The sequence below is a fragment of the Olea europaea genome, chromosome 16 (genome assembly GCF_002742605.1).
Source record: "Olea europaea var. sylvestris chromosome 16, O_europaea_v1, whole genome shotgun sequence".
Lineage (NCBI taxonomy): Eukaryota > Viridiplantae > Streptophyta > Magnoliopsida > Lamiales > Oleaceae > Olea > Olea europaea.
Window position 1 is genome coordinate 1566592 of NC_036252.1, and position 22137 is coordinate 1588728.

The following is a 22137-nucleotide window of genomic DNA, read 5'->3' on the forward strand; positions in this document are numbered from 1 at the left end:
TGAGGACACATGTGATATGAACAGGCTGAATCAAGTACCCAACAGTCATTTAATTTTACAGAATTACCTACAGAGATTGATAACATGTCTCCATCTCCAGATCCGAGTCTCCTTCTGCAACACTAGTTGAGTTTGAGGACCCATCACCTTTTCTTTCATCACTCTACTTCTTATTCGGACAGTCTCTCTTAAAGTGGCCCATCTGATGGCATTTGTAGCACTTCACGTTTTTCTTATTTTAATTTCTAGATTTTGATCTTGTGTTCCCTCTAAAAGAAACACCCCTGTCCTTCCTTCTCCCACGATTCTGGTAGCCCTTTACGATCAACCCTTCACCCTGTGAAGTTTCACCAGTACGCAGTTTCCATTGGTTGTAGGCTAACACGGCTGATGTGACTTCCTCCAATTCGAGAGTTTCTTTACCCCACGTCAACGTGGTCACCAGATGGTCGTACGAAGGAGGCAGTGAGCACAACAAAATCATTGCCTTGTCTTCATCATCAAACTTGATTTCAAGTCGCAATAGATCGCTGATGATCTGATTGAACACATTGGTGTGTTGAATCAGATCCGTACCCTCCAGCATCTTTAGCCCATACAGCCGCTACTTTAGATGCAGCTTGTTTGTGAGAGACTTTGACATATAACGACTCTCCAATTTCTCCCAAACCTCCGCCGGAGACTCAACGTCCATGACATGATACATGATTTCGTCCGCCAAACAAAGCCGAATTGTACCAACTGCTAGCGCCATCTGACGTACCCTCTGGTTTCTTCCCAGATAGTGCCTTCATCATCTCTTGCTGCGCCAACAAATCCTTCACCCTTCGCTGCCATAATCCGAAGTTCCCAGATCCGTCAAACTTCATCACATCAAATTTTGCAATCGAAGAACTCGCCATCTGAACCTAGCTCTGATACTAGTTGTTGGATTTTATGCGCAATATTAAAGAGATGAAAACGGAAATCAACACAAGAATTTTACGTGGTTCGGCGATGTGCCTACGTCTACGAGAGCGAAGCGGAGATTTCTTTATTTAGTTGTGAAAAATAGGGTTACAACATATTATTTATACTAACCCTAGCCTGGGCCCATATAAAACTTTAAGGCCCGTACAGAAAATACCCCTGTACCGTACCGCAGGGCGTTGCCCCTGCACCCCCAACCCATTCAGCGTCCCTAACAACCAGACAGTGAATTAAATCCGCACAAGGCCGATGCCGTCGCTCCGCTCCTCTCACTCTACTCCGCTTCGCGCCGGCATCGGCCCATTTGATACAGGGCTTGTTTTTCACTCTATATGAACCACATGCACAACAAATCACTTACACAATACAATAATTAAATCACTCGATTCAGATGGTAATTGTTAAGGAAATAAATCATCTAAATTAGACAAGAGTATAACTACAGTTTATTGTATTTCCGTAATTGTCAAGTTTCCGTATATGTATTCTTGTTTTTCTATATAATGAATGAAGTGGAGAGGAAGGAAATTAACCTTTTCTCAAAACTTCATACCAAACTCTAATTCAAACATGGTATCAGAGCCGTTTTTTCAGAGTTTGGTATTTTTTTTCACTTCTTCTCAACAAACCTTTCCCTTCTCCCTTTTTTTTCCGTCTACCTTTCCTCCATTGAGTCCCGTAGAACAAGAATATGTTGTTCACCGGTTCCATTGTGTGTGCCAGTAGATGGTCGCAGTAGTTGTCGGTGGTTGTAGTGGCAGTTGTGGGTTATGTGGGTGTTCTTGTGGCTGTCGTCAGCGGTATTTCTTGGTGTTCAGGCGGCTGTAGACGTGAGCTTTCCTGTGGCATCGTCGTTTATGTTGGAGGCGCTCATCGGAGCTATCAATTTTGGTCGGTCAATTTTGTAAGTGTCGATTTCACAGCTACAGTCGGCAACGGCATCGGTGACTTTCATCCTTGGGCTGCCTGTGGTTTTGATTGCATTTTATTTGGGCTAATTTAATTGATTTGTGCGTGGGCCTTATTATTGATTTGAGTGGGCTGCTATTTTGTAGGTAGTTGGGCTAGGTTTGATTGATTGTGGGCTGATTTGTTTGGTCAGTTTAATTGCAATTGTTTTGTTGGTTGGTGGGTGTTTAAACTAGGGTTTGGTACAAGCATTAGAGAGAAGAAGGTAAACTCTTCCTCTCATCTTCCTTTTATCATATAGAAAAAATTAACGTGTACATATATGGAAACTAAATATACCACCGAATGTTCTTGCCTAATATACATTATTCCTAATTGATTTTCTTTCTTAACACTCCCCCTCAAGTTGGAGTATATATATCATATAAACCCAACTTGGTACATAAAAATCTCAACCGATTACTGTTCAATGATTTCGTAAACATATCAGCAAGCTGATCTCCGATCTTCACAAATGGTGTATATATATCACCACATACTATCTTGTCCCGAACAAAGTGACAGTCAACTTCAATATGCTTGGTCCTTTTATGAAAAACTGGATTGGATGCAATATGTAAAGTAGCCTGATTATCACAGAACATCGGTATAGAAGTAGAGGGTGAGAGATTGATTTCTTGAAGAAAGTGCTGCAACCACGTTAATTCACTAGCAGTATGAGCCATCATCCTATATTATGCTTCTGCACTTGACCTCGCAACTACAGTTTGTTTCTTACTTTTCCAAGAGACAAGATTACCACCGAGAAAAGTACAGAAACCAGTAGTTGATCGTCTATCTGACGGAGAACCTGCCCAATCAGCATCTATAAACTCTTCTACCCTGATATGTCCATTTGGTTTATACAATAATCCAAGACCTAGGGCCTTTTTCAAATACCGAATAATATGTATCACAACTTCCCAATGAGAAACTCGAGGAGCATCCAAGAACTGACTAACAATGCCGACTGCATAAGAAATATCTGGCCCTGTGATAGTAAGATAATTCAACTTTCCAACAAAACGACGATATTTTCCGGGTCCTGCAAATGATTTTCCTTCATCCTTCAAAAGCTTCACATTAGGATCCATAGGAGTATCAACTAGACGAGTTCCAAGAAAACCTGTCTCATCTAACAAGTTAAGAACATATTTTCTTTGAGATAAATTGATACCTGCCCGAGACCTAGCAACTTCAATACTTAAAAAATATCGGAGCTTGCCTAGATCTTTGGTCTGAAAATGTTTTCGTAGAAACCGTTTCAATCGAGCAATCACACCTGCATCATCACCCGTGATTACAATATCATCTACATAAACTACAAGGATAACACGACCTGCACCAATTTGCAGATGAAATATTGAATGATCTATCTGACACCTTTGAAACCAAATTTCAGAACAACCTTAGAAAACTTTCCAAACCATGCCCTCAGTGATTGTTTTAACTCATATAAAGCCTTTTCCAACTTACAAACATAGTTCCGATACTCCTCCTGAGTAACAAACCCAAATGGTTGCTCCATATAAACCTCTTCATGCAAATCACCATGAAGGAAGGCATTTTTAATATCCAATTGGAACAATGGCCAATTAAGGTTAGCAGCAATAGAAATCAAAACACGAATAGAAGAGATCTTAGCAACCGGAGAAATGTTTCATCATAATTAATACCATAGGTTTGTGTGTACCCTTTAGCAACCAATCGGGCTTTCAACCGATCGATAGTCCCATCAGGATTGAACTTCAAAACATAAATCCATTTGTTACCAACGGGATGTATACCAGGTGGTGAAGGATCAAGATCCCAAGTCTTATTTTGGTGTAAGGCTACCATTTCGAATTCCATAGCCTTTCGCCCCTCAGGATCAGATAAAGCCTCTGTTACTGTCTTAGGTACAAAAACACTAGAAAGTTGGGATACGAAACACGAAAACGATGGTGACAATGAATCAACAGTGACATAGTGGCTAATAGGATATTTAGTTATACAAGTACGTTTACCTTTACGGAGAGCAATGGGCAAAGACTCAGTTTCAAAACAGACGATAGAAGTAGGATCTGAAAACGGCAAGGCGACGGTTGGGGCTTCGGGCAGTGGTGTCTTAGATCGTCAGGTATAAACCTGTAAAGAAAGAGGTGGATCCTTATTAGAAGATGATAACCCTGGTATAGTAGATGAAAACGAGACTGGTTCCGGAGAAATACCAACTGGGAGATACGGAACGGGTAAGCTAACTGGATCTCGAGTGAAAGCGGGAGACGTATGATGATCAAAGAACTAAGGTGTAGACTCATCGAAAGTGACATCTGCACTTACAAAATAGCATTGCAAAGTAGGATTGTAGCAACGATACCCCTTTTATGTTTGGGAATAACCAAGAAAAACACATCTCATAGAGCAAGAATCAAGTTTGTCACGACCAAGACCAAAGAAATGAACATAATAAACACATCCAAAAACTTTGAGAGGGAAGGAGTATTGTGGAGATGAAGAAAACAAAAGAGAGAAGGGAAATGCACCATTCAAAACGGAGGATGGCATGCGATTGATAAGATAGCATGCAATAAGAACAGCATCATTCCAAAAACGTTTAGGAACATGCATATGAGAAAGAAGAGCACGAGTCACATCTAATAAATGACAATTTTTACGTTCGGCAACTCCATTTTGTTGTGGAGTATACGCACAAGATGTTTGATGAATAATGCCTTTGGAAGATAAAAAGGAAGTAAAAGATGCGGACATATATTCTTTTGCATTATCAAAACGCAAAATACGAACTTTCTTGTTAAAATGAGTTTTAATCAAAGAACGAAAGACTTGAAATATAGAAAGTAACTCTAAACGATTTTTCATTAGAAACAACCAAGTCATATGAGAATAATCATCCACAAAAGTGATAAAATATTGAAATTTATTAGAAGAAATATTGATTTGTCCCCACACATTAGAATGAACTAACTCAAATTAACTAGAAACACGACTACTAGTTCGTAATGGAAAAGACACACGGTGATGTTTGCTAATCTAACAGGCATCACATTTAAGGGAGGACACATTACGAAGACTCACAACTTGACGTTTTAAAGTGGACAGAGAAGGGTAACCAAGACGGCAATGCCACTGCATGGGCAAAAGTCCCCTACTATCTCATCCACCCCGAAAACTAACAATACGTCCACTTCGATCACTCCGTCCACCCTTAAATGAGCCACCTAGAGCAATAAAAGCAGAATGATCTCCACTAGGTGTACTATCGAAGAGAGTAGAGCGCTAAATACGGGAGAATGTCTCTGGAAGATTGGGAAGTTCTTTTCCACCCAAAACCTGTGCCCTGACAGCTTCAAATTCCAGTGGAAGACCAATAAGAAATTTAACAACATCAATGTCTTCTCGCTGTTTTTCCATAACCTTCAAGTCAAGAGAGAGAGGTTGATGCATATTCCTTTCCTGACACACAACCAATAGTTTTATAATACTCAACAAGGCTAGAAGAGCCTTTCTCAAGTCCAAAATATTGTTTGCAAGTCTCATAAATTCGATTAACATTCCCAGTTCCAGAGTGTATATGTTTAAGATGCTCCCAAATTTGCTTAACCGTAGACATGTAGAGATATGAAGACCCAATATGAGGCTCAATACTACTAGTCATAAGTCCAATGATTGCGTTATCTTCTTGATCCCACAGATCGTTAAGATTAGAATCAGTCTTTATAGAGTCACTTTCTGATGATTTGGCAGACGGCTTGTCTAAAATCAAATGGTTTTATAAACTTTACCTCACAAGAAGACCTCGACACACCTAGCCCAATAAGTGTAATTTCTTTCATTCAATTTTTTTGGTGCCATGGGTCCAGTCAAATTGAACGTATCCATTTGAGATGACATGATTTTAACCACACACAATAGTACTTGGATCGTAGAGAGTAAAATCAATCAACAATAACAAGCAACCACAAGCTACTAACTCAACAATAATGAGTCCAAAAGTAATCTGCCCACAAACAAAAAATTATGGTCCAAAGAAAAACAGATCATAAAAGGAGCCCAAACAAAATCCAACCACAAACTAGGCCCAACAAAAATCACTAGAGCCCAATAACAGCCTTCATTGCCAGAGACCATTTAACCAGCCTACAATTATAATCCACTCCAGAATCAACGACAATACGCCCAAATCAGTCCAAAACGATAGAGAAATTGGCAACGCAGTGCAATCCGACAGCCAATCGACCACTGACCACGACGAAACAGACCCTCCTGTCGACCGATCAAAATTTAGAGCTCCGGTGACCACCTACAACAGAGACGACAATGCCACAAAAAAAAACCCACTTCTACAATCGCCTAAACACTGTGAAATTACAACCAAACGATCGACTACAGCCACGGGAACACCCACGAATCCCACGACTGCCACTACAATCCACCAACAACTATGGCTCCTGTCCGCTGCCACCCACAATGCGAAATACTCGGGTTGCTGAGGAAAAGGAAGAAGTGGATGAAAAATACCAAACTTTAAAAAAAATCGGCTCTGATACCATGTTTAAACTAGGGTTTGGTACAAGCATTAGAGAGAAGAAGGTAAACTCTTCCTCTCATCTTCTTTTTATTATATAGAAAAAATTAACGTGTACATATATGGAAACTAAATATACTATCAAATGTTCTTGCCTAACATACATTATTCCTAATTGATTTTCTTTCTTAACAGTGGGCTTCTTCAATTTTGGGCCCCTTACTTTTATTGTTGGATTGATCACTTGGTTTGTGAGTCTGTTCATGGTTTATTAGTAGTTTGGGTGGATAGTATCATGTCATCCAAAATGGAGATTTTCAATATGACTGGACCAATGGTACCTGAAAAATTGAATGAAAGAAATTACACTTACTAGGCTAGATGTGTCGAGGTCTTTTTGCGAGGTAAGGATTTATATAACCACTTCATTTTAGGCAAGCCGTCTTTCAAACTCTTAGAAAATGATTCTACAAAGGCTGACTCTACTCTTAATGATCGGTTGGATCAAGAGGATAATGCAATCATTGGACTTATGATCAACAGTATTGAACCTCATATCGGGTCTTCATCTATCTATATGTTTACGGCTAAACAAATTTGAGAGCATCTCAAACATATACATTTTGGAACTGGAAATGCTACTCGAATCTATGAAACGTGTAAACAGTTCTTGAGCTTGAGAAGGGTTTCTCCAGCGTCGTTGAATATTACAATAAGCTCTTAGCTGTGTGTCAGGAAAGGAATATGCATCAATCCTTAGCTCTTGATTTGAAAGTCATGGAAAAACAACAAGAAGATATCGATGATGTCAAATTTCTTATCAATCTTCCATCAGAGTTTGAAGCAATTCGAGCACAGATATTAGGTGAAAAAGAGCTTCCTAGTCTTGCGGAAACATTTTCCCGTATTCAACGCTCTACTCTCTCAGATAGTACACCCAGCGGAGATCGTTTTGCCTTTATTGCTCGGGATGGCTCATTCCGGGGTGGACGTAGCGGTCAAAGTAGTCGTGGTATTATCTCTCGGGATGGACAAGACACTAGAGCCAGTAATCGTTCATTAACTCGTGAATCTCGAAAATGTACTCACTATGGTCGTATAGGTCACTCTGTTGATTACTGTTGGGACTTATATGGTAAATCATCTAGTTTTGCTAGTCCTGTCTCGCCTAATGAGGATCATCACCTAGTATATGGAACAGTGGCTAAGTCTAGTTCAACATCAAAATCTGATTTCTTATCTGTACCACGGGATGAGTATGCTGGGTTCTTAGCTCATAAACAGGCCACTTCCACTTCTATGGCCACTCTCGCTCAGTCAGGTACCACGTCTTCTCACTATCTAACGTCATCTACTCATTATCCGTGGATTCTCGATTCCGGGGCAACTGAACACATGACTAGTTCGTCTACTTACCTTCTTGATTATCATCCTACTGCTTCATCCAAATATGTCACTCTTGCTAACGGTTCCCCAAACCAGTGTTGCCAGTTGTCCTTCATGTTCCTAACTTTCCCTTTAGTTTATTGTCTATTAGTAAAATTACATCATCTCTTCAATGTTCTATAACATTTTATCCTTCTTTGTGTGCTTTTCAGGATCTCAAGACAAAGAGGATGATTGGTACGAAGCATGAGGTTGGTGGCTTATACTACCTAATTCTTTCTCCAGTCTGCTCTCCTTAAGCTCTCTAGTCTTCTATTTCACCCATGCAGTGGCATTATCGTTTTGGTCACCCTTCCCTTTCTACTTTAAAACGTCAAATTGTGAGTCTTCGTAATGTCTCCTCTCTTAAATGTGAAGCTTGTCAGCTTAGTAAACATTACTGTGTGTCTTTTCTTTTACGAACTATTAATCGTATTTCTAGTTTATTTGATATTATGCATTCTGATATATGGGGACCAATTAATGTTTCCTCTAATAAATTTCAGTTTTTGTTATATTTGAGGATGATTATTCTCGTATGACTTGGTTATTCCTAATGAAAACTTGTCCTGAATTAATGTCTATCTTTTAAGTTTTTCGTACTTCGATTAAAACTCAATTTAACCAGAAGATTCGTATTTTGCGGTCTGATAATGCCTAAGAATATATGTCTGCCTCTTTTACATCATATTTATCTTCCAAAGGCATTACTCATCAAACACCTCGCGTGTATACTTCACAACAAAATGGAGTTGAAGAACGCAAAAATCGTCATTTGTTAGAAGTTACTCAAGCTCTTCTTTGTCATATGCATGTCCCTAAACATTTTTGGAGTGATGCTGTCCTTACTGCATGCTATCTCATTAATCACATGCCTTCCTCTATTTTGGACGGTGCATCTCCCTTCTCTCTTGTATTCGTTACCTCTCAAGGTTTTTGGATGTATTTGTTATATTCATCACTTCGGTCCTGGTCGTGATAAGCTCGACTCTCGCTCTATGAAATATATTTTTCTTGGTTACTCCCAAACACAAAAAGGGTATCGGTGCTATAATCCTTTTCTACAACGCTATTTTGTAAGTGCAGATGTCATTTTTTACGAATCCACACCCTATTTCTCGGATCATAGTACGTCTTCTGAATCCACTCGAGTCCCCGTTAACTTATTAGTATCTTATCTACCTGTTGGTACATCTCCAGGACTAGACTCGACTCTATCTACTGCATCAAAGTTGTCCTCCACTCAAAAGGAACCATCACATCCTTTACAGGTTTATACTCGATGACCTAAGCCTCCAACATCTGTGGCCCCATCCATCACCTTACCGTCTACAGATCCTGCATCCGTCATCTATTGTGATCCCGAGTCATTGCTTATTGCTCTTCGTAAAGGTAAACGTACTTGTGTAACTAAACATTCTATAAGTCACTATGTTACTTTTGATTCGTTGTCACCTTCTTTTTCTTGTTTTACATCCCAACTTTTTAGTGTTTTTGTACCTAAAACAATGACTCAGGTTTTATTTGATCCTGAGTGGCAAAAGGCTATGGGATTAGAAGTGGCAACCTTGCATGAGAATAAGACCTGGGAACTCGTTCCTTTACCAGCTAGCATACGTCATGTTGGTAACAAATGGGTCCTTGTTTCGAAATTCAATCTTGATGGAACTGTTGATTGATTGAAAGCTCGATTGGTTGCTAAAGGTTACATACAGACCTATGGTATTGATTATGATGAAACATTCTCTCCAGCTGCTAAGATCTCTTCTATTAGAATTTTGATCTCTATCGCTGCTAACCTTGGTTGGCCCCTATTTCAATTGGATATTAAAAATGCTTTCCTTCATGGTGACTCACACGAAGAGATTTATATGGAGTAACCACCTGGATTTGTTGCTCGGGGGGAGTACCAGAATTATGTTTGTAAGTTGAAAAAGGCTCTATATAGTTTAAAGCAATCACCAAGGGCATGGTTTGGGAAGTTTCTGAAGTTGTTTTAGAATTTGGTCTTTAAAGATGTCGGACACATCATTCAGTATTTCATCTACAAACTGGTGCAGGTTATGTTATCCTTGTAGTTTATGTAGATGATATTGTAATCACTGGTAATGATGCAGATGGGATTTTTCGGTTGAAGCAGTTTCTACAAAAATATTTTCAGACCAAAGATCTAGGCAAGCTATGATATTTCTTTGGTATTGAAGTCGCTAGGTCACGAGCAGGTATCAATTTATTGCAAAGAAAATATGTACTTGATCTGTTAAATGAGACTGGTTATCTTGGAACTCGTCCAGTTGATACTCCCATGGATCCTAATGTGAAGCTTTTGAAGGATGAAGGAGAATTGTATAAAGAACCAGGAAAATATCGTCGTTTAGTTGAAAAATTAAATTATCTCACCATCACATGACCAAATGTTTCCTATGCAGCAAGTGTCATTAGTCAGTTTTTGGATACTCCCGAGTTCCTCATTGAGAAGTTGTGATACGTGTTATTCGGTACTTGAAAAAGGCTCCAAGTTTTGGATTGTTGTATAAACCGAATGGACATATCAGAATAGAAGAGTTTACAGATGAAGATTGGGCGGGATCCCTGTCAGATTGGTGATCTATTACAGGTTTTTGTACTTTTCTCGATGGTAATCTTGTCTCTTGAAAAAGTAAGAAACAAATTGTAGTCGCAAGGTCAATTGCAAAAGCAGAATATAGGGCGATGGCTCATACTACTAGTGAGTTGACATGCTTACAGCACTTTTTTCAAGAAATCAATTTCTCACCTTCTACTCCTATTCCAATGTCTTGTGATAATCAGACTGCTTTACATATTGTGTCTAATCCAATCTTTCATGAGAGGACTAAACATATTGAAGTTGATTGTCACTTTATCCAGGAAAAAATATTGAGTGGCGATATATGTACACCATTTGTGAAGACAGGAGACTAGCTTGCTGATATGTTTACAAAGTCCCTGAACGGTAATCGATTGAAGTATCTGTGTTCCAAGCTGGGCTTATATGATATATATGCTCCAACTTGAGGGGGACTGTTAAGGAAATAAATCATCTAAATTAGGCAAGAGTATAACTACAGTTTATTGTATTTTCGTAATTGTCAAGTTTCCATATATGTACTCTTGTTTTTCTATATAATGAATGAATAGGAGAGGAAGGAAATTAACCTTTTTTCTCAAAACTTCATACCAAACTCTAATTCAAACAGTAATAACAGAGTATAACAACTAAATCAATAAGAGGGGCTGAAATAAGTCCCGTTGATGTTATTCAGATCAAATGCAACAGGTTAAAATATTTCCTAAAAACTGCATCAACTAACTTCACCAAACAGATATGTTCATTTTCTAAAGAAAGTGCATCTGAACCGAATTCATTTTATGCATGAGCCTTAGCCTATAAGTTTTGTGAGGCAACTAGAAAAGTAGATATGAGGATATAACGAAGAAGATGACTGAGTTGAAAAAAGAAGTGGGACAGAAATGTCAATGTCCCTGACTTAAAACACACGATCAGAAATCCATCTCCTAATAAGCCTACACGCTTCCAAAATCAACGAGCAAGGGTAACGTACATCAAATACATTGTCATACTCCTCCAAAAGTGTTGTAATAATTGCTTGGGCATTATTAGCAGCATTCGCAGCAGCAAGAAGTTGTGCAGAATTATCACCGTTGGTATCAAAATCATCCTCCAATTCACATTCACCAGCTACAAGAGGCCGCAAGAGCAATGGAGCCATACAAGCAGCAACAGCAGATGGAGTCATCCGATTCTCAGAAACGTGGGAGGAAATAATATGCATCATCTTAAGAATTCTACAAAAAATATACAGAAGATATTTCATGAGGATAGCAAAACTGAAGCCAACATGACAAAGATGGTAATAAAAAATCAAGATCAGACCAGATTGCAGGTGCAATCACCCTATGTGCAAGAAGAACATTGATCTTGAGCATGCATAATAATTGTTGTTGACAGTTAAATGTTGCCATTATCATGCTACAGTGATCTGGCAGTTTCAATTTGAAATATTTGTGCACAAACCATGTAATACAAATTACAATGATCTTAACAACGTGTAAGTAAGAAAGACACGTTTAACTGAAACTAAATATTTGGACATTGCCATTTTAAGTCAACTGAAGTTCCATTTTGAAAGGTTGAAATACATCAACACAAAACCAAAAAATTAATCAAAATGTTAATAAATTAGATCCACCATCAGCAAAATATTGGAAAGAGATTGACTTCCTCAGCTTGAATTGACGTCCATTCCCCGTTTCACTCAAGAACGCAGTTTATATTTAAGCTTTGACTGTATTTTAGCATTTCCTGAGATGTTGGGATATCCACGGTAAAATCTTTAAATGGTTGTTAAATAGTCACATTTTTTACAATATTTCTGAAAAGATGGTAACATCTCAACTTGTGGGAAGTCTAGAGCAACGATTTTTTAAAGGTTTGCCTCAACCAAGAGCATTGGAGGGTTTTGTTGAAGGCCTCCCAAATCAAAGAGTATTATGGCTCTTTATATTTCTCCTGTTATTATTCTCTCAGTGCCTTTTAGCCTAATTTCTACAACTAAACAGGTCGAATGACTGAAAAATGCAGCATATTATTTGTTGCTAATAAATGTTTCGCCCAAGGTAGTGCCACGTAAATCAACTAGTCCTATAAAGACCAAAACCTAGTGCATCTATGTATGCCTTATGATGTCTTCTGTAGGTCTCTACTCATAACATTAGGATTGTAGACCTTTTATTAATTTTTTGTACCGTTAACTGTTGAAATTCTTTTCCGTTGCATGGTAAACACTCTACTGCAACTTCTCTTTTATCAGAGGATGCATTTACAAATTTAGAATTTTACATTAAAATTATATGGTTTTTAACATAAATAATAACAATTGGGAAAGAATATTTCGCACATAGTACTATAATATTATTAAGCCAAATATTAAACAAGGGATTTCAAACAATTTGCATCACAGGATTGCATCCTGAGGACGTACTGCAAATTAAGAGCTGGAAGCTCTTCTAACATCACTGGTAATGATCAAAATGCCACTGGCAATGAACCAAAGCAAATGATTATGCGATGAAAAGAGAAAGCATCGCGTAAAGCTGAATTGCAATTTGCAAATAGAGGAGACAAATTGACCAAATAATCAACTAGATATGTACATGGAGTCGCTCATGTTGATGCATGAGAACATGCAAAGTGTTCGGTAGTGGACCAGAAGTACCTCTGTAACAGACGCCTATTGGGTTCAGGAAATGTCTCCAGTATCACAGAGCGCATTGCATTCACCCGTGCTTCTTTCCAATCAATTTCTTTTGAAGACATAGAAATAAATAAATTCTTATTATTTAAAACACTGAAGAATGCAAGCCAATGTTTTACAAGCAAACAGACAGGATGTGCCAACTCATAGATTATGAAGTGATGTAATCTACAGTAAGTTTACAGATGCCTATTGGGTTCAGGAAATGTCTCCAGTATTATAGAGCGCATTGCATTCACCTGTGCTTCTTTCCGATCAATTTCTTTTCAAGACTTGGAAATAAATAAATTCTTATTATTTAAAACACTGAAGAATGTAAGCCAACGTTTTACAAGCAAACAGATGGGATGTGCCAACTCATACATTATGAAGTGATGTACTTACTGTAAGATTCCAACAAAGCAGTGCAGCAGGATGCAGGAACTGGAGAAGAAGGCAGCTCCCGAAGAACAAGCTGAAGAGCAGGTAACTCCATTGAAAAATTAATTTTAAATAAAAGCCAAACCAGCATGACTGAGTAAGAAAGATGGTAATTAAACCTTAACACAGTCACCAATAACATGAGCATCCTCATCCGGATCAAATTCAGTATTGCCTATAATCAAGTAGTCTTCGTATTAGTATGGACACCATGTAGATTACCTCGTTTGAGAAGATTAAAAAACAAAGAGAAGTCCACAGAAAAAAATCATACAAATAGCTATAAGACTTTCTCGTCATAGTATGATGTAAATCATCCTCCAAAAAGGAACCCAAATACAGACCAACATATATACTGAACTCAATCCCCAACATAAAGTTGGGGTTTGAACTTGATGTGTGATATTAAGTGAACTAGAAGATATGTTACCTAGCTTTATGGGACAAAACCTTAAGATAAAACCCCAGGCATTGAAATTGCCAAATCACAAAATAGATCAGAACAAGAAACTCCCAAATGAAAAACACAGACAACATTTAATGCACCTCATTTGGGCAGGTACAATCAATCAACTAGCAAGAGGAAAATTCACAAAAAGCAGACAAGAAACACACACTTCAGTTCAGGAATTCCAAGACAGTTTCCACGCTCTACAAAGCCATTTACTACTCTGATAAAGGCACAGCTCTGAGGGACAAAAGTCCACTTCTCAGAACTCAAATGTGCTAAAAGCATAAATGTAGGGATTTTTTCCAATATGCAAGTTTTGGTAAGAACATTGAAGAAGATTTTATTTTTTGACTTTATAACATGGACTTTTGACAACAAAAAAATAAAAAACAATAGCATGCAAGAATATGCAGAGAAAACAACAGATGCATCATGTCAAAAGGCAATCACTAGACTATCCTTGCAGAAGTACTGACATATCTGGAAACAGGCCAATGATCTCTGTACGTGCTCTTATTACTGAGAACACATTATCCGTATCTCAGATAACATCTCAGTTAACCTTCTCTAAAGAGAAACTCTTCCATTAAAGTAGATAATTTGCCATATAGACCTCTCTTCTGCTAAAGATCATATTATCCCACTTCACCAGGTTAGGGTCATATCTCTCCCTATCATTCATAAAGAAAATCTCAAAATTATAAGCGAAATAAATGCACCAGAATCATCATTGACCAAAAGCAAAAAATATAAACACCTAATGCATTTATACTGATATATAAACGAAGTCTTGGAGGATATAACTCAACCAATGGAATCAGTCACGTTGCTCTGAATAGAGTAGAAACCAGCATGACTAATTGTATTTTCTGAATAAAGCAAAATATAAATTGATAAAAAAAAATAAAAATCTTCGAGTATATAACTGGACAAATGCAATCAGTCACATTGATTTGAATAATGTAAAAACCAACATGATAATTGTATTTTCTGAAAAAAATCAAAAAACCTAGTCAACACATCAAAAAACATAAAGAAAGAAAAAACCTTGATCATATTCTTGAACTCTTCGATCTACTTCCTCAATGTCTGCAGACTGCCGCAGAATTCCTTCTACTTTAACTCCTGAAAGAAGTAGTCTACAATCAGAATATGCACACTGAAGGAAGCCTAAAAGAAATCTTGCATTTGTAGTTTTTTGAGATAATAATTGGAAAATTGTAATCCTGGATTAAACTTAGCACGGTTCGCCATGACTAAATGCCCCACTTGATCTTCTATCAGCTATCAGAATTCATAAAGTAGTGTGGCGATGTATACGAAGTGGGAAAAGAGTTAATAAACACATTTTAAATATTTTATTAAATGATTCCAAGATTATTATTACAGATTTATTTTGGTACTTTTTTTTAATTCTTTTAGTGTTAGCCTCGCCTCAAGATGGAAAAATGCCTCAGCAGCCAGTTACACCTTTTTAAACATTTGATGCAGTCTTGTAGCCTTTAATCGGCTTAGTGCCATTTCCGTATTGTGATACATATTTTAGCATTTTACTTCAAAACTGGTACAATAAATCAAGCAATTTAAAGTTACATGTAATACGTAATAAAGGGTATACAGAGTAATAAAAAATTGAAAGCACATTTAGAAAAAAATAGTTCAAAAATATGAAAGCCAAAAAGTAATCAAGCTTTTTTATCAGGTAAACATATAAATTACTCTCAGGTTATCAGTTTTTAACTAATTCAAAGGTGATGTAGCGGACATAGGCAAACACTAAAAGAATGAAATGGCTTCAGACACCATTTTGAATTGATTTTCTGGACCAGAGTACAAATTGCAATACAGCAACTTACCATACTTCTCGAGAAATCGAAGTGCTTTTTCAAGAAAGGATGGGCCTCCATCTATATCTTCTAATGCGAGCAAAATTGGCCGTCCAACTACCAATGACTTAGCCACACGTTTATCTCTCCCTGCATCCAAAAGGATTTCCACATTAAGCAGGTATAGTTTACATGGAGTTAGTGAAGGGAAGAAATCTGTATCAAAAAACAATGTACGAACATTGAGGAAAAGACCCTTCAATTGTTTCATTAGTGTCACTCCTAAATATCCCATTATGTCCCATCACAAGAGCAGCACTTGGTGCTTGTGCAAGAGCATATTCAAGGGCTGTCTTCCACTCATACAAATCCTCGGATGTCTCTGCCTGAAAATAAAAAAATAAAAAGTAGCTAATTACCAAATAACAAAATACAGGAAGAATTTAAAACGTAAAGGGAAAAGAGAGAATATCTAATCCAGCATCTACCTTAAGAGTAAATGCTCGCCCATCACGTCCATCAGGAAACAAAACATTGATAAGCTTCTTATCTTCTCGAACAACAACACTGCACACAAGAAAATACCAAGAAATTGCAGGACATGCAGAGAAAAGCTCGAGACACACAAGGAGGGAGACTTAAAAACACAGGCACTTGCCCATAAAGAGGTAATGAGCATGTGCTATTGGTTCATACCTCCCTGAATTATTTAAATCAATGCCCCCAAGAGTCAGATTTACTTCACCCCCTCGCTGCTGAAGTAAATTCTGAAAGAGAGAGAGAAGGCAAAGTTGTGATATTCAATCGAAAATATCATAAGTGAAGACTACACAACGAACTTGATACAAGACTGACCCAAAAGTATTAATAGCTTAATAACATGAAATCAGCAGTTAAGATACTGAAATACAAATTCACCGTGTCAATATATCAAAGGATAAAAACCCAAGGCACACTTGTAAACCAACCGGATCATTCTTGAAGAAAACCAAAGAAGTACGTGTAAGGATAAACCATCGCTTCTTCCAAGTATTCCAACCTAATCCTGAAAGAAATTGAGGTACATGAACACATAACAAGACCAACACTGATAACGACAAGAGTAATATAACATTTTTGTTTCCAATTCTACAAAGACAGGAGCGTGTATAAACTAAATCCAACCGAACTAGCAACTCAGTCATGTACTAGCATGAGCGCTTGTGTAAGTTTTTTGTAAATTAAAATTCAATGCTGCTAGAGTTACATTTTGCTTCACAATTTTGTTGACAGTATCTAATATGGACAATGTGTTATTGTCATTGATTTTAACAACAATTAAAATAATCAAATGGTACATATTCTTACACTTCATACAATGTCAAAAAAGCTGTATTTTTTTTTATTTTTTTATTTTTTTATTTTTTTACAAATAGCATAATTCATTAAAATTTAAGCATTTGCTATACATAGTAAATGTCAAACCACTTGAACTTAAATCCTACCAAATTCCATGAATAAGTCATCAAATGCCAATGTGGCACACCACACAGTCACACTCCCCTGAGCAAAAATTTGCAAATTCAAAGTTAACACTCTATTCACGCTTGACATCTACAATATCTTATTTGCAGGACCAAAAGCACTGACCTTTGGAAGATATGAGAAGATGCCCGCTCTTGAAAATCTGTAAATCCTCACAATTTAATAATAATCGAGATAAATTACAGACCAGAAGAATAATTACACAACAAATTGATCCCGTTAATTACAATAAATAACAATTTTTATGAAGAAAATTCAAAAAAACAAAAAAAACTAAAAATCATGAAACTTCAAAGTGACAAATTACAAGTTTATTTGACAATTATATGACTATAGAGTCTATACTTGACTTGACAAAGACCCAACTTTTTCTCAATCCTTTTCCTTTCCCGCGTGAAAAATATAAAATGTGAAACATTAGAAACAGAAAAAATAACTGAATACGGGATTTTCCTAAAAAAGAAGAGCCAAAAGCTTACAGTGTTTGAATTTCCAATACGAGAGCGTTCAAATGTGGCAAGAGAAGCCGACATTTTTTATTTTTTATTTTGCTTTATTACGGTTGAATTAACACCTCAGAAGACTGAGTGCAAACTGATCAGAGAGCAAATTTCCGGCAAAAAAATAGACTGAGATATGTATAATGTAGATTGATGAACGACAAAAACTGAGCTTTTTCTTTTTCTGCTTTATTTTACTTTTACAAGGTAAACAAAGGGGACGGATGAATCTGACGAACCAACCAGAGCGGCCTTTCCACATTCTCTTGTTTTCACATCTTTGTCAGTACATTACAGGGGGTGGTTCCACGTGATTCATTCTTATTTCTTGACGTTTACTTTAACCCAAAAGAATTTTCTGATGTCACATGACTTGCATTTAAGGTATTCTAGATCATTCGAATCCAATTGAAACGAATGAAAATTATACTTCTACTTCTAGTCATAAAATCGAATTTTAATTAATTATAAAATTATTATGTACAAAAAACGCAACACTTTTATCATATGAGTCTATGAGATAAAAATAGTTACGTTGAAATCAAAAAGTTTACCCAATAATATAAAATTTTCAGTGTTTTACTAAAGGGTTGTTTGGGAGCGATTTTTCCTCCCAAAAAATTAATTTTTTGATCGTTATTTCACTATTTCAACCGTTATATTTGACTTCTTCTCTCATAGGTGGATCTCACTTTTTTTCTAACGATCAAAAAATCAATTCTCAAAATCACTCCCAAACAAGCTCTAAAGCATTATCATTCCACATATGCTTAGCACTAAGGCCATATTTGATAGGACAAATTTCTTGGAAAATTTTTCACCCATTTTGTGGTGTTTGATAACAAAATTTTACATAGAATTTAATTTTCTTGCTTTTCTTGAAAATTAGAATTTTATTGGTTTTCAAGGGTACTGTTTACGTTTGGTTTTTTTTTTTTTTTTGGAAACAAATTCTATCCCTAATTATAAAAAAATATATATTGATAATTTTCATGTAAAATAAAGCCAAACGAACGCTAAAAGATAAATGATTTTCTTGCTTCTTTTTTTTTGGCAATAGAAACAAAATTTATTTCCAATACCAGTTAATTATATCCCTTTAATTGATAATTTTCTTATAAAACAAAACCAAACGAACATAAAAAAAAAAAAAAAAACTTTTATTTCAACATTTTTCATTTGAAAAATTATACTAATGAAACACAATAATTAGCAATTCCCGGTAAAACAATTTTTAGGTATTTCGATTCCCGATTAATTTTTTTATTATTATGCCCTCTTTTATTTTTTGAAAAAATGATTATGCTATAAATGATAAAAAAAAAAAATTATATTAAAGAGTAAGAAAAAAAAGTATAAATTTACGAATTATTTTATTAAAATAATGTGTTGTTGAAAATAAGTAAAAAGAAAAACTATTTTTTAGGAAAAAAAAATTAAAAAATAAGGGCTATATATCTATTGGATAGCATAGTTGTGAAGTTCGATTAGGTCATTGGCTCAAGCAAACTACCTGCGAATTACTAGTTCAACTTTAATTTGAGCTATTGTAGTACTCAAATTGAAATTCTAATTTTGTTTGGAGAAATTATTTAAAGTTAAAAATGATTATTTTCGAGGGTATACGGCTGACAATATGTTATGTTGAAAATCAATTCTTGTTCAATTTTGATAAAAATTGAAAAAATGTGTGATAAAAAATCAACGTAAGTTATTAATCCTTGAAATGTCTGATCAAGATTAAGTTTGATAAAAATAAATTTTAAGAAATCATATTCAAACATGGGTTGAGTTTGAGAGAAAATAATTTTCTAAATAAGTTGTGTCGAACAAACCCTAAATGAATAAACATTAAACAAAATTATAAGGTGCACATCTCTATTTTGTCCCTTTGACAATAATTTGCTCCGTACATGAAAATCTTGCTTCTACCAATGCTTGTTTGTGTGCATAGCCCCCGTTTGGCTCCCATGTTTTGAAAACGAAAATGGGTGCTTAATATTTTTTTGAAAATTGATGATTGAAAAAGAAGGAAAATTTTTCGATTTAAATGTAATATTATTTTATGAAATATTGTGTAGTTCAAAATATGATAGAGAAAATAGAATGCAATGGAATTTAATGTAATGAGATTCAAACGGGGACATAGTCTTTACCTCTCCGTTTAAAATATATTATTCTTACAGTAAGCATAAGGGAAAAAATAAAAAAAAACATTTGTTTTTTTTGCCCAAACGATCCAAGGCCCGTGAACTGTGGGCCTCATAACATCGGCACTATACAAAATCATGGCCATACTGCTCGGGGGTTGAGCAGTATTATAAAAGAAATTTTGAAGAAAGTTATCCCAATTTTTATTTAAAAAATATTTTTTAAAAAAAGCTTCTTATCTCTAAAATACTTTTAGAGAAAGTTACATTGAACCGATTTCCTCTAAAAACTCTTTTAAATGAAATAAAAACTTTTTGTAAAATTAGCTCCTGTTTATTTCTCATTTTTTTCCCATTAAAATGAAAAATATAACCGTTATTCATCACATCAAGTCACCAAATTTGGATTTCTATGTTTTGTGTGGAATCCATAATAATTATATTTTTCATTCTTATTTTTACCCAAATGGAAAACAAACGTCCCCTTAATCAAATTGGTCCAAAAACAATTTTTGGATCTTAAAAACTCTTTTTTACTTTTCAAAAGTTATGTCAAGTGGACCATATGGTTCTTTAGGAAAGCAGTGTAATAGAAAGAGAGATCAGGAGGAAATTGTGTGAAATGTTAAATTTTGGTACCTCGTTTAGAAAAATGGTTAAAATTTGAAAATTTTGCATCTATGGACATTTTTAAACATGAATGAAATTATCCATAATAATTTCTCTATTCCGATTTAGATCCCAAAATCATTTATCCTTTCTCTTACACGTAAAGTTCATTTACTTCTCTCACTCAACTCGACTCCAAATCGATCATCCCATTGCCAACATCTCACCCATGAAGATTGACTCTTCATTTTTTTTTCTTTTTTTTTAAACAATATTTTTAGATTTCTCCTCATTAATTAGTTAACATATATTTTTATATATCAATGATCAATCAATTTAACTATGATGAATAATTTAAGATGTATAGTTTTGAAATTGAATCATACTACAAGTACATAATTTTTTGACAAAAAAACTTTACAAACAACATATGGCACGACATCATTGAAAAATGGAAAAAGGGAAAAAATAGTCCACTTACATTTTGTCACATCAGCACAGTACAAGTTCTATTAAATTTTTCTTGTACTTATGATTTTATTAAAATGGAATAGCAAACAAGTTTTTAACTACTTGCTTTCATTAAATGATGCTTAATCAAACCTACAAGGCATGAACATGCAATTAAGATAAAAATAAAAAGTCGTCGAACAGAATGTGTACCTATTAATTTTTATTACATTATATTTTATTTTTCTCTTTCCTATTTTCAATTACACAATCTTCTATAAAATAAGATTACTTGTAAATCGAAATTTTTTTTTCAACCACTCATTTTTCAAAAAACACTATTCCACTCATTTTCATTTCCACAAAATGGGGGCTTAATTGGATGATTCAAATTTTTAATAAGAACTTAATTTATGAATTGGATGATTCAGTTAGTTTTTCTTTTCTTTTCTTTTTTTTATAACTATGCATATATTAAAAAAGAATTGTTCTAGGAGTACATAACCCTTCACATAAGGGTGTTCAAAATGGATTAGGGATGCCTGCGGCACACAGACGTCCCTCCAATAGGGGTCGTTGGATTTCCATTTTGGATGCCCTCATGTTCCCCTTTTTGTACCTCGAGAATAATCCATCAAAAAATATTTTTCAATTGTTTATTAGCATTTGTTTGACATAGTTTATTTGAAAATCACAACATTTTTTTAATAAAATGATTTTACACGTGAATCAATAATCTTTTTCCATATTTTAATTACTTATTAGTCATGAGAATCATTTTTCACTTCAAATAATCCCTTCAAAACAAATTATTAGTCCTACTTCGTACAAATTATTTAAAACTCATTTTTCTTAATTTCTTTTCAATCATATATTCTCTTAATAAAATAATTTATACGTGAATTCTTTTTTTTTTTTCCTTTTTTTCAATCAAATATTTCTCATAAAAAATTTACTATGAAAAATCTACATCAAACATATCTTAGCCCCCGTTTGAGTCCCATTATTTCTCATTACATTAAATTAAAATTTTCTCTCTC

General features: G+C 35.4%; 1 protein-coding gene across 10 annotated transcripts in view; it reads right to left on the minus strand.

Moving 5' to 3' along the window:
* The window catches only part of LOC111411650 (rho GTPase-activating protein 7-like), a 33983-nt gene extending 15836 nt beyond the window's left edge, over window positions 1-18147 (minus strand). For 2 of the 10 annotated variants that reach the window (XM_023042177.1, XM_023042178.1), the window contains exons 1-12: window positions 17868-18142; window positions 17494-17530; window positions 16833-16909; window positions 16561-16631; window positions 16353-16431; window positions 16106-16250; window positions 15895-16014; window positions 15086-15163; window positions 13707-13762; window positions 13552-13621; window positions 13129-13216; window positions 11455-11698 (exon numbers count right to left, since the gene is read on the minus strand). In XM_023042177.1, the coding sequence (XP_022897945.1) occupies window positions 11455-11698; window positions 13129-13216; window positions 13552-13621; window positions 13707-13762; window positions 15086-15163; window positions 15895-16014; window positions 16106-16250; window positions 16353-16431; window positions 16561-16631; window positions 16833-16909; window positions 17494-17530; window positions 17868-17921 (1119 nt within the window). In that variant the 5' untranslated portion in view covers window positions 17922-18142. Of the gene's footprint in view, window positions 1-11454; window positions 11699-13128; window positions 13217-13551; window positions 13622-13706; window positions 13763-14514; window positions 14688-15085; window positions 15164-15282; window positions 15376-15894; window positions 16015-16105; window positions 16251-16352; window positions 16432-16560; window positions 16632-16832; window positions 16910-17493; window positions 17531-17867 lie in introns of those variants that run through there. The other 8 variants (XM_023042176.1, XM_023042174.1, XM_023042175.1 and 5 more) reach the window with 8 other exon arrangements.
* Window positions 18148-22137: the final 3990 nt, after the last annotated feature.